This window comes from Heteronotia binoei, chromosome 5 (genome assembly GCF_032191835.1).
Source record: "Heteronotia binoei isolate CCM8104 ecotype False Entrance Well chromosome 5, APGP_CSIRO_Hbin_v1, whole genome shotgun sequence".
Classification (NCBI taxonomy): Eukaryota; Metazoa; Chordata; class Lepidosauria; order Squamata; family Gekkonidae; genus Heteronotia; species Heteronotia binoei.
In genome coordinates, this window is record NC_083227.1 from 90,520,347 (window position 1) to 90,541,006 (window position 20,660).

At 41.2% G+C, this 20,660-nt stretch overlaps 1 protein-coding gene across 3 annotated transcripts in view; it reads left to right on the forward strand.

Moving 5' to 3' along the window:
* BICD2 (BICD cargo adaptor 2) overlaps nucleotides 1-20,660 on the forward strand; it is a 160,904-nt gene that overhangs the window by 128,690 nt on the left and 11,554 nt on the right. For all 3 annotated transcript variants that reach the window (XM_060239803.1, XM_060239804.1, XM_060239805.1), the window contains exons 3-6: nucleotides 12,306-12,458; nucleotides 13,022-13,474; nucleotides 14,798-15,817; nucleotides 19,100-19,251. In XM_060239803.1, coding sequence (XP_060095786.1) covers nucleotides 12,306-12,458; nucleotides 13,022-13,474; nucleotides 14,798-15,817; nucleotides 19,100-19,251 — 1,778 coding nt within the window. The remainder of the gene's footprint in view (nucleotides 1-12,305; nucleotides 12,459-13,021; nucleotides 13,475-14,797; nucleotides 15,818-19,099; nucleotides 19,252-20,660) is intronic.

A 20,660-nucleotide genomic window follows, 5' to 3' on the forward strand; every position in this document is an offset into this window, starting at 1 on the left:
TTAGAATCTTTTGATTAGAGGGAGGACAACATTTTGTGCAAATTTGGTATTGTGCAAACTGACATATTTTGCTTGTTGAATGTGGATATATACACCACAGATCTGTGATTCATTCTGACCTTGCTTAGAAAATATTTGGACCAGGAAGAACCACAATCTGAAAAATTATTTTTGGTGGTTCTAATTATCCCAGTAATGAGGTGAACTTATCTAGTTAATGAATTGGCCCACTTCTTGTGTTTTAAACACTTCTTGTGTTTTAAAGCTTAAGTTAGAAATGTTGTATTTTGAATAATTTTACTTTTTGGTGTGCATTTTAATAATTTGTAGTCTTGAGGAAGGCCTAGTGGCCAAAATGTGTTTGGTTTTAATTAATTTTTTACTATTAAAGGTTTATTAATTTAACATATGTAACCCATTAATATTTATTCTGTTACTAGATCTTTTGTCAATCTTTTGGTTCCCTGGTTTTTCTGTGTTGGTTTGGATTTTGTGCAAATTTGATGTCATAACTTCATTAACAGCTGCCCTAGACCCTTGTGTACATTCTCCACTGAAAATAATATTCCTGAATTCTGGAACCTAAAAAACTACTCAAATTAGAATCCAGAACTGGTAATGTCCTATCCCAAAATAAGCAATCATGGTGAAAATCTCCCCCCCCCCAACCAGTGCAGATCCAAAATGATAACACTTTTTTCTCAGCACACACCCGTTATCATCTTCTAGCTTCCATGCCATATGATTTCAAAGTTTAAGAAAGATTTAAGGCAGAGGTGTTGAACTCTTGTTATGAGAGCCAGATCTGACATAAATGACACTTTGTTGGGCCAGGCCATGCATGCCATAAAATGGAACATGAGGTACTGGAGATATAAACTTTATAAAGGTGATTTCAGATGTTGAATGGCAATAGCAGGCTTGATTGGATTAGGTGTAATATGCAGAGGGTAGTAGGCATGGAGATACCAGCATCAGCATTGGTAAAGAGACAGGAAACCTAGGTCTCAGTTCCATCCAGGAGGATTCAGTCCAGGAGGATGCAAAGAATAAATGGACATAAGTCTGACATTAGAAACCACAACATTCACTTGCTGACTTAAGAGTAGCAGTGCTCTTATAAAGGAATTTCAAAGGGATATTAGAGAGACTGTTGAATTGCAGTTGTTAATGAAGCTCAAGAGAACACATCCTCCTGGACCAAACTGAGAACTAGTTTTTTTGACTCATTACCAATGTGTGCTATTATCATTTGGCATCTGAAATCACACTGCTCTGCGAGATATAAGGACCAATCCAAGAGTTCTAATTTCTAACCTGGTTCTTTTTGAAAGAAAATAAATCCAGATAGGAAGAGAAATCCAATATTTTTTAAAGAAAAACAACAACTTTTCAGAATAAGCCAAAGAAGAAGTGTGTTTCCACACAAAAGCTTATACCTGGAATAAAATGTTGGTCTTTAAGCTGCACTGGGACTCCCACTTTTTTCCTCTCTCTTTCTTCCCCCTCCCTTCCTCCTCAAAAGAGGAGGAACAGTCCTGGAGAAAGAGGCAGAAGCTCTCTCTGTGTATGTGTGTTGTGTGTGTGTGAGAGAGAGGCTTAACTTTGTATTTGTCCCACAAAAAGCAGCCATGGAGCTCTGTGTGGGTGTGAGAGAGAGGGGGAGGGGGAGGGAGGCAAGAGGCAGGAAACAGGAAGCAAAGAGCCACTGAAAGAACTGGGGGAAAAGAAGGCTATGATATGGCTGCAGTTAGCAACCCTGGAAAATGAAGTGGGAGAAGGAAGTTCTTCAGAGGCCAGATTTGAGTTCTGCTCATGTTTGGCACCCCTGATGTAAGGTCTCTGTAAAATAAAGCAGACTCAGTAAAGATTGGAACATGGGCTTTGTAGTAGAGGATTGTGGCCAGTATGCAAGCGTTCCTTGTCAAAGACGGTGGAAAGCTATGACCTAAACACTACCAGTTTAGGTCATAGCTGTTAATATCAATCCATAATAAACATTTGAAAGGCTTGCATGAATACAAGTTGAAGGGCTGTTGTTGTTCCAGAGCAGAAGGTGGCCTTTCAGGATATTTTGAAACAGCATTGTTATATGCTTCGATTTTTTTTCCTTAATGGCTCCAGTCCTTTCCAAGCTAATTAAATTAAAAAATGGCCCAGGGCTATTTCTGAAGTTATGGAGCCCAGTTAGCAGTAAGGGGGAAATGGGAGGAGAAGCAAATCATGGGTCTGGCAGGAAGCACAAATAATTAATGAGAAACTTCTACTGTCCTGGGGACAACTGAGCTGTCAGTTCATTTGCAGGCTTGTGTTTGTGCAACCCTTGATATTCCATTTTTCTCCCCATTGCTAAATAGACAAGACTACTGAAACTAATCTTGGAGAGAAAAGGAAAGTGATGTGCAGTAGAGGGAGATAAACTAGAAAATGGATTAGGAAAATCCAGGATTGTACTTCAGTTTTATCTGGTGTAGCTGCTAGGGGAACTAAGATGAGTTCAGAAGGGGAGCTAAATTGTAAATATTTGAGAATCCCTGCATTGAGGCTTTAAAGCTGGTGACTTGTATTTAAGGAAGTGAAAACTGCAGTGTCACCATGGAACAAAGCTCCTCAGGGTTGCTAGCTGCTGGATTTTATTTAGTTAGTGGAGTGCTCAAGGCACATAGTGGACTGTGTGTGCTATCCAGAAACCAATTTGGAGCTATTTACCTTTGCAAACTAATATGAGTCCTTTTATTTAAGGAACTCCATTCTAGACAGGATAGAGATAGATTTATAATCTCTTCTAACTAGCTAAAATAGATGGAGATACAAGAACCGTGTCATGCTGCCACAATGGAGAAGTCTGGCAAAATATGGAGAGAAGGTGTGAGACCAGAACGAAGTAAGTTTCCCTAAGAGCAGCAATCACCCATCAAAGGATAGCAACAGAGGAGAGAAGAAAAGGATGCTCAGTGTCCTAACCTATCTATCTCTCAGACTCTCTCATGGTCACCCTCCAAAGGCTGAGGCTAAAATCTTTCATTTCCAATACCAGTTACCCCTCAGAAACTGATGGGGGTGTGAAGTGGTTTACCAGGGGGAGGCCTACTCCAGTGTTTCAGCCATTTTGCTGCTGATGCAGAAGTATTACTTCTGGTGCATGTCATGGTGATACTCTGGTATTTCGGCAAAAAACCCTGTATGGTAGGAGCTGTTTTTGCTCAAATACCAGGGCATTGTCACATTGTTTTCAGTGCAATGATATTGCTCCCAGTGTGCGCTGCAAGTGATGCTGCTGTGTTTCTGACAATGATAACCCAAGGCTCTTTTTGCTGCAAGCAACATGGCTGAAACACAGGAGTAGGCTTTCCCCACTGTAAGCCCCCCCCCCCCATCTACCAGATGTTCATGGGGGCATGGCCTGGCAGCAGAGGTCTTCCACCCATGACAGGGACCTGGCAACCCTAGTCCAGCTGCACGCTTGGCTCTGTTTGCTGGATGCTGACAATATGACCATTAACTCCCCCCCCCCTCCAGTGTCCCCAGGGCTGTCTTAACACAAGGGCCTGATAGGCACCTGCCCATGGGCCCCACAAGCATAGGGGCCCCATACTAATCTGTGTATGATGCAGTACTTATTGACCATTTACATTTTTATTCCTGTAAGTAGTTGTTGTAGGGGCCCAGTACACTGCTTTGCCCAGGGCCCATAATGCTGTTAAGATGGCCCTGAGTGTCCCCATCAGTCCTGCCCCAGAAGGAGTGAGGACAAGATGATACCTGTTACAGATGAGTCCCTCTTACAATTTTCTGTAATGGTGTCTTACAAAAGGCTTGTTTTAAATGGGTTAAATTATGATACTGTTTAAACAGTTGATACAACAATATAAACATATATCAGGGTCTCCTAGACATCCTTCATTGTGACAATGATATTGAGGGCTATTCTAACTTGCTTTCTTTTCCAAGTAAAGGCATTTATTTTTCATTGCCAGTTCAGGTCCTTTACAGAGTTTGTTATTGGTATGTTTTGAGGAGAATATTGGATTTTTTTTTTGGGGGGGGGGGAGAAAATGTATATGATTACTGCCAATATTATTCATTGATGGAATAACCTAAGATGATACTATTTCACCATTAATTTATTTGAACATTGTGTCATATCTTTGTTATTATGTGTGAAGTGTATTCCTAGATAAAAAGATAAAGGCAGTCCCCTGTGCAAGCACAGTTGTTTCTGACTCTGGGGTGACGTTGCATCACGATATTTTCACGGCAGACTTTTTACAGGGTGGTTTGCCATTGCCTTCCCCAGTCATCTACGCTTTCCGTCCATCAAGCTGGGTTCTCATTTTTACCAATCTCGGAAGGATGGATGGCTGGGTCAACCTTAAGCCGGCTACCTGAACCCAGCTTCTGCCAGGATCGAACTCAGGTCATGAGCAGAGCTTTGGACAACAGTACTGCAGCTTACCACTCTGCTCCACAGGGCTCCTATTCCTAGATAGATAGGCTTATATTTGATCCAAAGACCAAAAGATTGTTCTAACATTGTTCTTTTTTGTGTGAGAGATTGCAGCTTATAAATTCTGTTTTCTTCTGGTTTATTTTAAGACCTGTCATATCAACAAATTCCTACAAAGATGCAAGAAACATTTCTAGAGAACTCATTTGACTAGTAGTTATAACTTCCATGTCACCTGTATATATACAGTTAAATTGGATGGATCCAAATGAGAGGCTCAGATATTAAATTGAGTTTGACATAGGCTCAAAATCTAAAGAACAAGGAAAAAAGGGACAGACATTCCTTACATACAGTATACCTCTAGACAGACAGATTTGTTGATCCATTTAGGTTCATAACTTTATGGTGTCCAGAGAGCCACCGACCTGTACACAATAGAAGTTTAGACTTATTGTATGCCTGTCTCAGAACAGTTAATCAAAAGTGTAAATTTAACATTATTGCCATGGTAAGATTACTGCCTGCCTTGATTTTTTTACATGTAAATGTGTTACATGATTGGTCAAATGACTGTAATAAAGAATGACTGACTGAGATTACTGTCTTATGAAAACACACAACTACGCCCTTCTGTTCCCAATCAGATGGTGAGATCAATTAGAAAATCTCCTTTCAGAGACATGCAAGGTGCTTTCTCAGTTTGTACCAGATGGTCCTAAATATAGAACTACTCAAGAACTACCCACCATTTCTCCCCTAACAGCTTTACATTACCAATAAGCAGCAAATGTATGCTTAGGAAATGTATGGGGAACAAGAAAAGATGTATCCACTGATAAACGCATAGGCTTCTTTTCAGCAGTCTCCTTTTTAGAACAGGTTAAGTGGTAGTGAAGTGGTGTAGTAGGCACATAGGTAACCAATCATATGGACAGTGTAAATTTTGATCCTCAGACACTTTCATTGTTGGGTATAGAAGCTGAGGTGCAAATTCTGATCACAGTTTATGCTCCAAAACATAATAGCAACTGAAATGTTACTATTTCTATATACAGTCCTAGTGCTTTAGTGTTTGGGCATGCAAAGTCTTCCATGGGTGTAGCAAACTTTGACCACTTAGAACAATTTAAAGTGTTTTGTGATTCTTGTCCATATGCCTTTTCATTGCTCCAATGCAGAAGTTCCACATAGGGTCCAATTCAAGAAATATCTGGGGACTTTGGGTGTGGAGCCAGGAGACACTGGGGTGGAGCTAGGGGGGAGGGGGGGAAACGGCACCAAGGACTCCAACCTGTTTTTACTGCCACTAACAAAGCCTTTGGCTCACCACCACTTGATTCACCGGGGAGACCTTGGGGGCAGGTCCGGTTCTCTCAGCCAGACCATCAACCTTGCAGGGTCGCTATGTCAAATCCGGGGAAAGGAGCGGGGCAAGCATTTACCCTGGCCTGATATACTTTCAGGGTTAGCGGTGTTGTTTTTCTCCCAACAAGGGATCTTTGGAGCCAGAAAGGACGCGCCTTGTGCCCGTCCTTACCTTCACCGAAGCCTTCTTGACATGCCCCGGCGCCTGCAGCGCGCTGGGCAACCCCTGCTGGTAGTTGAAGAAGTTGACGGCCGTCTGGGCGGCCCTCTGGACCGGCGGGCTGGAGGCAGTCAATGTCCCACGGCGACTCAACAGCGGGTCCTTCCACACCAGCTGGGGCCGTTCAGCCAGCAAGCCCCGAGCCGCCGGCAAGAGCGTGAGCAGCGCCGCCAGCACTAGCAGGGGGGACCCGCTGGAGAGGGCTCGCAGCGGCTGCATCCTTCCTTCCCGCGCGAAAGCGGGCGAGAGCGGGCTTTTCGGCGCGAGGCAGCAGGCGAGCCGAGGGACTGAGTGAGCCGCGGCTGGTGCAGGCGCCCGCCCAAATACAAAGAGGCCGAGGCTGTCCCCTGGCTGCCCGGCCCTCGCTCCCTCCCTCCGGAGGAGGAGCAGCTATGGTGAGCGGAGGGCGCTCCTTGGCGCCATTTCCCCCCTCCCCCCGCTTTTGTTTTGGGGGGGAGCGGGGGAAGAGGCTGGAAAAACTGGGGTCCCCCGCCAGGGCGGGAGGGTTGGGACCCCTAGTTCCACAGCTCTCTCCATAGGGATGCTAGTGCATACCAAGGAGCTCATATACAGCAGGGAGCAGCAGAAATTCTGTTTCAGGCATGCTCTTGTCCATCAACCAAAGCTACTCTTATGCTTCTGTGGTTGGTGACTCCAATCTAAAAAACACTTGTTCCAAAACAGTTTATTCCTCTACTGCTGTTTTCAGAATTTCCAAAGCATGACCATTAGCTGTCCCTTTATATAATCCACTTCCATGCAGAACTCATTGGTTGAGAGGAGTGAGATTTATCTTGCCTGTTTGGTGTTCTGTTTGTTGGCATGAGAGCTTCCCTGAACACTGCAATATAGTAATTGAATTTGGCATGCCTGTTCAGGATGCAGGTCTGCATTCCAGTTTTATATCCACTTGACTGTCATGTACTTAGTTCAAAGGGGATGAGGAAGTATAAACTAAATATTTGGCCTATAAACTGAGAAATTAGAATGCAAGTTGGTATGCACCTTGAGGATATAAATCTTATGTTTTGAATTTGAACCCCAGCACAACCTCCACTGTTGTGTTCACTGGGAGCCAGGAAGGGAGGTAAAGCACATTATACTGCCACATAGAAAGAGCACAAGGAAATTTGGTAAGCATATTTAAAGCCAAATACTTTGTATGAGGTTCAAACACAAAATTGATAACCACAGTTGTGGGGGTATGGCAGAGCTTATTATATGATCATATACTATGTGAACTGAGACCATTCAAGTGACTTGTACCAATATATCAAAATAGCATATGTGGAAGTAAAGCATGTACCAAGACACTGAGGTTGAAGGATTGTATCCTGTGTGATTCTGAATGTTGTAAATCACCTATCTCACTCCCCCCCTCAAAAAAAAATATTCTGTTGCTTACCAATGTTAATTGAAGAGTGGAACGGGGTAGGGGTGTTGTTGTAAATTCCGCTATGTTTATGAACTGATTCATGGTAACTCTTTGTAAAAATTCTCGGAAAACTGCTCAACACAAATTGTTATGCTTGGCTGTTTCCTCCGCTTTATTTTGGAAGGCAGGCTTTTATATATCATAATAATAAATTATTTCTCTATGGAACATCTATAGAGAATAAGTTTTCTCTGTAACAGCACAGAAGTTTCAGTGAGGGAATATTTAAGTGTTAAAAAGAATAGAAATGGGTGTGGAGGAGAGAAAAAATAAAGTTTCTGAAGCATGCAGTGTATATTGTAATAGAATTCTCTGTGTTTATGTGTATTAAAAAAGATCTAGTTAGGTGTGCCTGTAATGCAGCTCATGGCAGTTTCCACATCTATTTGCATAAACTGCTGCTCTCTTCCAGTTCATCCTGTCTTGTGATAAAAGGTAACTAGGTGAATCTGCTCATTCTAGCTGCCCTGCAGCATTAATAGCAAAGTTTCCACAGCCCTACTTTCTCCAACCACGTTTTGTAAGAATAGGTTAAAAGCTACCAGTTTTTTTTCTAAAACATTGCAAACACCATAGCACTCTGTTGTCCAGTATCACTACATCTGCAGTATGCCATACTGATGCCACCACAGCCTGAAGGATAGTGATTTGTCAGTCACTAAAGACATGTTATAATTAGTTAATGAGGTTTCTTTGAATAGCCTTCTGGGTAGAAACTTTATTGTTGAAACTTGTCTGAGATCTCTGCTGCAGCCCATTGTTCTCTCATATTACTGCCCTTATAAGTTCCAAAAGTGTGGCTGGGGTACATGGACATATTGGGGCAAGGTTGTGGGATGGGCAATGCCAAAGTTTTTATTCACAAACTCCATTACTTGATAGAATATAACTGTTGTTAGACACTGTGAATTAAAGAAACATTTTGGAACAGCCACACCATCTTTTAAAATCTCTGCTTCATTTCTAAAATGAGGTGGTTCTTTTGGATACAGTCTGAAAGTGCATACAGCAAAGTTGTAGGTCATTAGGTCTGAGCTTGGTCAATGCCTTAATAAGAAACTTCTAGAGATTCTTGTGGGCACCACCTTGAGTTCCATAATATGAAATGCAGATTCCATGTAGAACTAAAATGAGACCAGAAATAGTTCTGCTGTTTCCAATTCCTTCTCTTTGATCTCTTAGTTCATGAACAACAATTTCAGTTTTAACGTCTGGACAGGTACTATAATATTCAGTACCTATTCAGTACACACTCTACTGTGTTAGGCCCAAATAGAGACCCATTTGAGAAAGAAATACTCTGTTTCTCAGGACTGACATGTTTTATCTTTTGTATGAAAGAACAAAATCCATATCTAGACTGTTTTTGCACACAGAGTATTGATGAGTAGTGACAGGGAGACTCTGAAAGCGGAATTGGTAACAACATGCAGCATTGCTGTGAGCTAGCCCTCTAGCAGGACAAATCGTGTGCTCCGTCTAACCCTCACAAAGAAGGAGGCACAGCCTGTCACTTGGAATTTCCTAATTTTCCTGTGAAGAGCACACATGTGATTTTGAATGCAGAAACAGATTGTGATCATAGTAAAACTGATTAGGAAATCAACAGCATTGTATGTGCAGATGTCAAGTTTTGCTACTTAGGTATTGGGGATGGTTCATGAGATTGCTTCATCACTTGCTTAGATTCTGATTTTTAATGTGAGTTTGTATAGCGGGGCAGGGACAGGGCTAGAACATGCCAAAATTCAGATGTAAAATACAGAACTGGGAAAGTAATGAAATTGCCTTGCCAGGGCTTTTGTTGGTCAATGTAGCTGACAAAAATGATGTCAGTCAGCACATTCCATTGCTGTGCGGTGTATCACAAATCAGTTGTACAAAAACAGCGGAAGCCCCATTTAGGGTCTCAAAGGTTCAGGAACCTGAAAACATGATACAGTATGAAAGACATTTATTTTACAAAATTTGTATCCCATCTTTCTGCCCTCACAAGGACCACCAAAGTGGCTAACAAATTAAAAAAACACATGGTAAAATCAAATTGTAAAACCATAAAAAAATTAAAAACAGAGCTAACATATGTACAAAGACATAAAATATTGGTCAGGAAGGAGGAATGCCTGAGGGAATGCCAAACAAAAACAAAGAAGTCTTCACTTGTTGGTGGAAGATGGCAAAAAAAGGGACAGTTGAATCTTCCTGGGAAGAGAGTTCCAGAGCTTTGGCACCACAACCAAGAAGGCCCTCTGCTGGGTTGCTGCTTACCTGAGGATATCCAAAGCATGTGTATCTTTGGCTGCCTTACCTAAAGCCCTCTTTGTGTGTATTGTATATTTTGTTTTGTGAAGTGAGGAAACCCACTTTTCAAAGGCTGGTACATGAGAATTTGCTTTTCAAACAAGGGCCTTACACTGTGTATATTTAGATCACTTAATTTGCCGTAAGGAATGTTTTGGCAATGGTTACTCAGTGTACCATTTTCTAATGCATTTAAGCTACCTTCTTCACTCCAGAAATAACTGGATATTTTATATGTTCTAGTTGTCCCTGGGCCAATCATGATATGAAGATTACATTCATTTTACAGAACAAGAGATGTTTAAGAGTGTTTGTGGTTTTTGGAAGACCCTGGAGGTCCCTTCCAACTCTATGATTCAAGGCTAGAGGTAGAATCTCTGTTTGGACATAAATTAAAACACTAGGTGTGTAGTTAGAAGGAACAACTGGGATTAAAACATTGGATGTATGGGGGAATAGAATCACAACAACAAGAGTGATTAGGCAACTGCTGAAAAAATAAGAAAAGAAAAAATACACCAACTATGTATTTTTAATATGTACTATTTATTCCTGAAGGATTTTGAGAAAAACTCAAGGGAAGTAGGCTGAGCAGTTGTGAAATTAACACAATTATTTTCTCAACATTCATGACTTCCCATAATCGTTGTCACCTCCCCCTGCCATCCATGCATATGTAACACATGACTGTCTGAAGTGATTTTCTGTTAACATTTAAACAGGGGTCATTTTGTAGAAAAATAGGTGATGGAGCTCATCCAGGGATTGTTATGCAGCTGCATCTACTATTCAATGGACAAGGTGGGAAGGAGGAGGTGGAACTCTCAGAAAGGTTCAGGAGCTGTGCTCCTGTGAGCTCCCGCTGAATCCGAGGCCTGCATTTAAATAATCCAAAGGACAAGCATCTTATAAATATCCACAGTTCCTAAAATTACAGAATTAAAAATTGTTAGGAATATACATGTTTGGTTTTGCTAAGTGTGCTGTGTGGGTGCATCTTCAAGAATGTAGATTGAGAATTTAAGACTATTTCCATTGGCAGCATCTCACTGTACATTTGGGATTAAAGGATGTTTCCCCCTGTAGGGACAAAAAAAGTTTGGCTAAAGAAGGGTGGGAGGAACCACGGGCTTAGATCCTAAGTCTTCTGCTTGTGCTGAGCCCTGTTCATTGTCGGGATGTTCCTATTTTGTTCTAGTGGGCTTGATTTACCTGCTTCCCCGCCTTATTACTGCTAGAACATTAGGCTGCTTCCTTCTGCAATGCCTAATTGGTCAGCTCTGTGCTTCTCAATATAATAGAGAGATCCATGTCCAGAAAAGCTGCTGTTTGTATCGCCCAACCTTGCTGTTGCTTTCACCTAGCATCTCAGATTCAGGGTATTAGCACCTGGCCTTTCCTTGCTTCCTGGTAGCATTAGTCCTTCTTGATCCGCAGTAGAATGTGCCTGAAGATGTTATGCTGAAGAAAGCCTTCCTTTCATTTGTTACAAGAGTGCAGCTCCCTATAAAGCATGTTCTAGATCTGCTTCACGAAGAAGCCAGTCTCCCCACCACACACACAACACTCAGAAATACACACTCAGTGTAGAGAAAGAGGAGACAGAGGTTATCATAACAAGGGGAATTAAATGCAGTTTAGCTTAGATATACTTGACTGGCAGAAGAGGAAAGCAAGCAGGCGGGTGCACCTCATTGTATTTGAGGCACATCCTGAATCATTGTATTGCTATATAATGTGTCTGATTACAAAGTGGGTATTGTGCAAAATAAGGCTGGATGAGGCTTACCATTGTATGTGCAAAAATATTTAATGGGAAATGCTTACAACTTTCATGCTATGTGTTGGCTGGGCGCCTGCTTCAATGACTTAGACAAGGTATAGTTGCTTTGATTACTAAACATAATGCAGAATCTGACTTGTTTTATTTCTTTGCTGAAGGAAGCTCTTATGTATGCAGTCACAAGTATAGTTTCTTGCTCTTGCAGCTTATATTGTACAATGAACTTTGTTTTCACCATTTATCCTCTGATAATGGCACCTCCCAGACAGCAGTAGTAAATTATAGTTGTAGAAAAGCTGTCTTCACTAGACTTAAATTATGCCTGACAGATGCTCATCTGCTTCTTAAACCTCCAGGAAAAGAGATTCCTCTTCTCTGGTCAATTTTGCGCCATCTAAGAAACAGAGGATGAGCCATTTTTATTTTTAAAGGATTTCTTGATATGCATCCTAATACACTTGTGCTCCAGTTAATTCTTTTTGCCTTTTCATTCTAGCAGCCCTTTAGTTTCTTTAAAGGCCACTTCTAAGAATTACATAACTAAGGGCTTATAGTTTCAAAAACAATGTTCAAAGATTATGGCCTTTTGTACGGATGTCTTTAAAGACAACAACACCAAAGTCCTTTTCCACAAGTGTTGATTGCTTCATTTTCTGGGCAAGAATGTGAGGGAAAAGTGGGCTCATTCCTGAAATATTACATTATTGCTTGTGGAAAGCTGCATCATGATTGTTTATGTTCGCTGTTGTAGATGAATCAGAATGTGGACGTACAGAGGGGCCGCTTGCGAGATGACATCAAAGAGTACAAGTTCCGAGAAGCCCGTCTGCTGCAAGATTACACCGAGCTCGAGGAGGAGAACATCTGCCTGCAGAAACAAGTGTCTGTTCTGAAACAGAATCAGGTGAGTTTGGACATGTCATTACTTGCAGAGGTGTAAAATTCATTTCCTCTTTGCCACTGACTCCACAAACATCCATACTCCAAAGCACTTTGGCTGTTCTTTTCCTTTCATTACAATTCGTTTTTTGCCTCAACACAGAAATTCAACTCTGTTTTTTACTTCTCATTTCTTGTATGATTTAGCAGTTAGAAGCCATAATATATAGAGTTGGATATCATGTATTTATTCCTCAGGCAATTCAACAGGCTCCAGATTTAACAGAACAGATTAGAAGTTGTTTGAACAGATTAGAAGCTGCTTGAAATTTGGAGTCATCTGCTGTTCAAAAGTGACAGTGATGATTCTTTCAAACAGTTGGTATGAATCATGTTTATTTAAAGGTAACTTTGAAATAGGCCTGACAGGTTACAAGTTAAAGCACAGTTAAAAGTACAGCAGTACAACTTGATTAGGTTAAAATTAGACAATGTTCAGTTTATTTGTGAAAAAAGTTAACTCCTGTGAAGAGTTCATGACTTGTTTTGTCTCTTATTCCCTGTTAACGTGAAAACATTTTATGGTAGGTGGAGTTTGAAGGGCTAAAGCATGAAATCAAGAGGCTTGAAGAGGTAACTGAATTCCTCAACAGCCAGCTAGAAGATGCCATACGGTTGAAAGAGATATCTGAACGCCAGCTTGAGGAGGCCTTGGAGACCCTAAAGACAGAACGTGAACAAAAGAATAACCTTCGCAAGGAGCTGTCGCATTATATGAATATCAATGATTCCATGTACACCAGCCACTTGAACATCTCCTTGGATGGACTGAAGTTCAGCGATGAAACCACAGAGCCCAACAATGATGAAATAGTGAATGGCTTTGAACAAAACTGCCTGAGTAAAATCAACAATGGCAACAATAAAACATCTGTGCCGAAGAAAAATGAAAGCTTCCCTCCTGCTCCTAGCCTTGTCTCAGACCTCTTAAGTGAGCTGAATATATCTGAAATCCAAAAGCTGAAACAGCAGCTTGTGCAGGTAAATATACAGTCCATTAGCCTCCTGAAATTAATCTTTTCCCATAGCATACTCTGCTTGTCCCTTTTATCTCAAGTACCTATGGATAAATGTGAAATGTGACATTGCTTTAATGTTGAGGTTATACGGTTAAATGTATTTAAAATAGATTAGTTCTCCCATGCAGTGAATGGAAGTCATCAAGTCAGCTGCTGAACTTCTAACTAAATTTTGGCAGCTGATACTGGGATCTTCATATTATTGTTATTTTAAAGATAAAATATATGTTGTCAGATCAGACAGTAGCCCCCCATTATCAGTGGGTTTTGTTTCTGCTGAGAACTCTGCAAGCAGACTTTAAAGAGATTATACTTGTTACAGAGAGGAAGAGAATCATATACCTATCATGTGCTGTGCTTGACATGCCTAAATTCCATTGATGGTAAATCCTTTAGAGGTCCCTTTAATATTTAATAGCATAGTTTAGACTTCAAGTGGATAGATTCACTCGATGCTCTTTTTATGTCTTAGGGAATGTGGAAGCAGACAATATTAGTGGTTTAATATTGTATGAGTAGCTTATTTTGTAGTGCCTACAACTTTTTTTCCTGCACTGTAATGCTTGATGAAATTTCTTCTAACTTCCAAGTTGAACTTGTGGTGGATTGGAGTTAGTTAAGTTAGGAATGTACAGAATGAGTGAACTGTGTAGGAAATTAAGAAATTTGCATAGAAAGTAAGCTTTGTTTTCACTTCCACAAACATATAAGTAAGTATGAAAGCCGTGATGGACCTGTTCACTGTCTTTCTTTAGGCATATAAGGTTCTGCATTACCTGAAGTTAATTTTTCTCTTAGACAACCAAGGACTGCAAATACATTAAGAGTGCCAAATAATGTCTAGTGATTTCCCGTTTCTTGCAGCTACCTGCATTCTTCATTGATGCACAAACTGTGTGCTCCATTATTAATGAAGGAAATGAGAAATAATGTGAATTGAACCGCATGATGATCACTGGCACTTTGAATATATTGTAGGCCCAGATTCTTCCAAGGGGCCACATCGATCTGAACATTGCTAAGTATAATAGCAATTGATTTTTTGGCTCACTCAACCATAGGTACAATAGCTAGCTTCAAGAATGCACATGCGTTTTGCAGAATCAGACAACTGGTTCATCCATAATTGTCTACTCTGACAGACACTGGCTGTATTCAACTGGAGACATTAGAGTTAAAAAATTAGGACCTTTACATATATACACCATGTGCTGTGCCTCTTTGTTACAATCTCTTTTATGTCAAGTGTTAAAATAGATCATTATCGATTCTTTATTAATTGCAGATGGAAAGGGAAAAGATGAATTTGTTGTCCACGCTTCAAGAGTCTCAGAAACAGCTGGAGAATACCCGGGGAGCCCTTTCAGAGCAACATGAGAAAGTTGGCAGGCTCACAGAGAATCTAAATGCCATGAAGAAGCTCCAGGTCAGCAAGGAACGTCAGTCAGCTCTTGACAATGAAAAGGAACGTGATAGCCATGAAGATGGAGATTATTATGAGGTTGACATCAATGGCCCAGAGATTTTAGAATGCAAGTACAAAGTGGCTGTGGCAGAGATTAGCGACTTGAAAGAAGAGCTTAAAATCCTTAAGGCCAAATATGAGGAATGTGAGTCCAAGTATGAAGAGGAGAAGAACAAGTATGAAACAGAAACTCAAGCTCTGACACAAAAGATCACATCACTGGAAAAATCTAGTAGGCAAGATAGGGAGCAGGTAGTCAGGCTGGAGAAGGAACTCAAGAAAGTCAGTGATGTTGCTGGGGAAACCCAAGGCAGTCTCAGTGTTGCCCAAGATGAACTAGTCACCTTCAGCGAAGAGCTAGCTAACCTGTACCATCATGTTTGTATGTGCAACAATGAAACTCCAAACCGGGTGATGCTGGATTACTACAAAGAGGGTAAAGGAGGACGCACCAGTCCAGAGAGCAAAGGCCGCAGGTCACCAATCCTGCTCTCCAAGGGCTTGTTGTCTATAGACTTAGGAAAATCAGAAAATGGGAATGGTGACAGCAGTCCATCACCAGTGTCATCTCTCCCTTCACCGGTATCAGATCCTAGGAAGGAACCAATGAACATTTACAATCTGATTGCCATAATTCGTGACCAGATAAAGCATCTGCAGGCAGCTGTAGATAGAACAACAGAGTTGTCCAGACAACGAGTGACTACACAAGAACTTGGGCCAGTAGTGGACAAAGACAAAGAAGCTCTTATGGAGGAAATCTTAAAGCTGAAATCTCTGTTAAGCACCAAAAGAGAGCAAATAGCAACTCTAAGAACTGTTCTAAAGGCCAACAAGCAGGTGAGCAATATATAAATAGTGACTTCCTGTAGTTTTGCCAACAGTGTTCAGTTTTTAAAAAAAAATCAAAATCTCACTAAACCCTAATCCCACCATGTTTTACATGCCAGATCCTGTCTCATACCTCAGTAAATGCCTGCCTTTCCTATTAAGTCACAAATGGTTGGTCTACACATTACAGTTGCCATGTGGATCATCCTGCCTGTAGTAAAATTTGCATCAATCGGTGTGGTAGATATTTAAAAATCTGCATATCTATTCAGTCATTCAACCACATATCCACCCTCCTTGGGGTCGGGGGGAAGAATTTTGCAAGATGGTGTATAACACAATAAATAATTTAGAAGAAACAGTTGTTTTTCTCAGATGTCCTTATAATCAAGGACAGTTAATTATCCCACCTGAGCTCCACTATTGTGTGGTGGTTTGAAGAAGAGTTGTTTTTTATACCCTGCTTTTCACTACCTGAAGGAGTCTCAGAGTGGCTTACAATGGCCTTCCCTTCCTCTCCCCACTACAGACACCCTGTGAAGTAGGTGGGGTTGAGAGAGCTGTGACTGGCCCAAGGTCACCCAGCTGGCTTCATGTGGAGGAGTAGGGAATCAAACCCAGTTCTCCGGATTAGAGTCCACTGCTGTTAACCACTACACCAAAACTGGCTCTCAGAGTTTTGAACTTGAAGTGGGGAAAGAGGGAGACTTAGGTTCAAATTTCCATAAAGTCTACTGGCTGACCTTGGGCCAGTCTCATGTTATACCTCACAGAGCTATTGTGGGGATAAAAATGGGGAAGAGGAGAGCCACGCTGTGTTCCTTGAATAGGTAGGTAGATTAATTGTTCATTGTGTGATGACCCCAAGCTCATAGCTCAATTCAGGTGTGGACAAAAAACTTATGTACAGGGATGCTGCTCCCCATGCTAATGTTGAATCCACCTCAGAATTGTAGAAGTCAAAGAACCAGAAAAGTCTCAAATTCCTTCCTCTATATGCACAGCTGGAAAATGGAGCAGAATGCTGAGGTGGTAAAATGTATGACTCCTTATCTGCTCTGTGGGGATTATATTTTTTTAATGCTTCACTTCATTTAAAATTAACACAGCAGACACAAAGAGTTTCCTTTCACCCTGTTATGTTTTTGTTTTTAAAATATTCCAAAGTGTTGTTATCCTCATGTAACTGGAAGCAGTACAGTTCATTTCGCACACACCCGTCCCATCTCTTTCTTCTGCATGTGTAGATCCAATATTTGGCTTTTGCATCCCTGAATCCTTGTTTCTGATGGGTTTTGTTCCCTCTTAAGGTAGTTTCCACATGGGAATAGACTTAAGAACATAAGAGTGTAAGAGAAGCTATGTTGGATGAGGCCAGTGGCCCATCCAGTCCAACGTTCTGTGCCACACATTGGCCAAAACACAGGTGACATCAGGAGGTCCACCAGCAGGGCCAGAACTCCAGAAGCCCTCCCACTGTTGCCCCACAAGAATTCAGAGTATCATTGCCCCAGATGTAGTGTTCCATTATATCTTGTGGCTAATAGCCTCTGATGGACCTCTGCTCCATATGTTTATCCAATGCCATCTATGCTTGTAACTATCACCACTTCCTGCGACAGTGAATTCCGCAGATTTGTATGGTATCTTCATTGTTGTTGTGGTTGCTGATAGTCCAGTGACAGCAGGGCTTCCACATGGCAGGTTTCTCTGCAGTTTTGCTCCCAAGTCCCCAGCTGCAGCTCTCCCATCCTTGAATACAGGGGCTTTTGATTTTTTTTTAAAGGCACTAGGATATAAATAAAACCTTATTACAATAGGTATAACAAGCTTGCTGAATACCCAGGTTTTGCCGCCTTCTTTTTTTTAAATCTCTGCCTTCTTCCATTACAGAGATATGTCTTTCCCCTTATATCTCCGCAAGGGAAGGGGGTTAGAGGTTTTTTAAAATAGTTAATATGATAGTCTAGTGCTGATTTTTTAAAAAGGGGTGGTTGCTGCAGGGGGAGTGTCAGGGTAATTGGCTGCCATTTGGGCAAGAAAACTGAAATTTCTCCCACTTCTACAGCAGCTATCCAGGTACTCTTACTGAAAACTTCAGAGCAAGACAGGTTTGAGAGAAAGACTGGAGAAAAGCTGGGGACCCTAGGAGGTACGTGAATGTACCACAGTGCTGCAGGGAAGCAACACTGAACTTGGGACACATAACCCATGTGAAAATGGCCTTTTCTTTTGGCCTGGTTCTTTTATGCCTCAGTGCTGAGAATTACAGCTTTCACCGGAAGGCAACCAAAAAAAGTATAGGGTAAAAAACCTAATCAACATTTATTATTTATTTGTTTCATTTATACCTTCCTTGTCTTTCTCCCCAATGGGGACCCAATGTGGCTTACATTGTCCTGCTCTCCTTCATTTTAACCTCAGGAATCCTGTGAAGTGGGGTGGACTGAGAGTATGTGACTGGCCAAACCAGCAAACATCCATGGCAGAATGGGGTTTCAGACCTGGGTCTCCCAAATCCTAGTCCTACATTCTAACTACTACTAGGAAGCCTCCCAGTTTACAACTGATCTCCAGCTGGCAGAGATCAGCTCCCTTGGCGAAAATGGCTGCTTTGAAGGATGGACTCTGTGTCATTGTACCATGTTGAGGCCTATTCCCTCCCCAAATCCTGCCCTCTCCTGGTATTTTCTAACACAGACCTGGCAACCCTACTACTACCCCATACATTGGTTTTTTGCTTATCATCACAAATAAATACTTTCTGGCTGCAGCCACATATAAAATATAATGTTTATGTTGATCTGTGTCCTATAGTCCTTAAAGCTGCTAGCTTCTTTCTTTCTACAGTAGCTTCAAATAAATGTTTTTAGTTGGTAGCTCCAATCTGTATGCTGCTGATCCTCTCCTGTGTGATACTGCATAGTCTGAAAAATGTTTATGTTACAAAGAATCTGAAGTACACTTCTACTGGCAGTCATTTGTTCTCAAGGTCTGATCAGTCTTCACACAGCAGTTGTGATGGCAAAAAGTCTATCACATCCTTAGACTCCTATTGCATTATCCTTTTTGTTGCTTGAATTAGACAAATTATGAAGAGCTTTCCCAGTGGAATATGATTGATTTCATTGGTATTAGAGAACAGTGACTGCTATTGCCAAGCAATTGTTTTGATACAAAAACAACTGAAAGTCTCTTTATCCAATTGCTTTGTGAAACATTCCCTTAACTGTTAATGTTTTATTGTTCTCTCTCCCTCTCCTTCCCTCCCTCCCTCTGTTAAACAAACAGACGGCAGAAGTTGCCCTTGCCAATTTAAAAAGCAAATATGAAAATGAAAAGGCCATGGTTACAGAAACCATGATGAAGCTCCGAAATGAGCTGAAGGCTTTAAAAGAAGATGCTGCTACCTTCTCTTCTCTGAGGGCTATGTTCGCTACCAGGTAGGTGTACGAAAAATTCAACAGAAGTTAACTACAAGGGATATCTTTGTACAACAGACTTTGCTTATTCCAACCAATCTTAGAATCCATTTTTTCCTTTTACACAAATATGAGAGACATCTTTTTAATTCTGTAAAGGAAAGGAAAGGTCCCCTGTGCAAGCACCAGTCGTTTTCAACTGGGGTGATGCTGCTTTCACAACGTTTTCATGGCAGATCTTTTTACGGGGTGGTTTGCCATTGCCTTCCCCGGTCATTACACTTCCCCCCCCCCCCCCCCCAGCAAGCTGGGTACTCATTTTACCAATCTCGGAAGGATGGAAGGCTGAGTCAACCTCGAGCCGGCTACCTGAACGAGCTTCCACTGGAATCGAACTCAGATCGTGAGCAGAGGGTTCCGACTGCAATACTGCAGCTTTACCACTCTGCACCATGGGGCTCTTCTGTAAAACAGACAAACAAAAGAAAATCCTGAGGTTGAATGTGTATACACTGTAGCATGAAAATAAGAGAAAAGTGCCATGAATGAGAATGGCCATAATTTGGTTTTAGAGTTAACTACATTTGAAAATATAAAATAAATGCTTAGAGCATACTGAAAGGTGAAGTTGTAATTTGGCGATGACTATATGCAGCCAGAATTTGATCCTTTTCTTAGAAATGCAGTTACTAGGGTATGCTAGAGGTGGATGAAAGTTGAAGATATATTAGAGTTGTGCTTCTTTTGCTTGATTTAATAGTTTAATCATGGAGGTACAATGTATGAAGTTTGTTTCGCTTGTTCATATATGTTAGGGGTGGCCAAGGGTAGCTCTCTAGATGTTTTTTGCCTACAACTCCCATCAGCCCCAGCCAGCATGGCCGATGGCTGATGGGAGTTGTGGGCAAAAAGCATCTGGAGAGTGACCCTTGGCCACCTTTGATATATGTGGTGTCACTGGAAGATATTACACGCTACAAAAGTTTCTTTTAAAAACTCTGAATCTTATAAATCACCACTTATCTTAGGTTGCATTTAAAAAAAATCAAAATGGCTGGGGACACAGCATAATGGGAATTAGGAAGAACATTCCACCACGTTCAAACATGTCTTTAAAAAACTCTGGAGTAGCTCCTCTGAAAAATAGAAAAGTCAATAGATGGGACATTGAATGAAACATGATCATAGGATTCCTGGTTCACGATAAGCCCATGAAGGTGCTACTTTGGCAAATACAAGAGGGACCAAGCAGATGTAAGCAATGACCATAATTTGATGTGACAATAATTTACATGCCTAGCTCATATAATTTTCACAAACCACAAGGAGAAAAAGAGCTGTGTGTAAACCTTAAGGTAATGCTTGCCTCTTGTTTTTTGTTTTTTAAAAGTTTGACAAGAGCGATTTTAAACTAAACTGGAGTTTTGTTG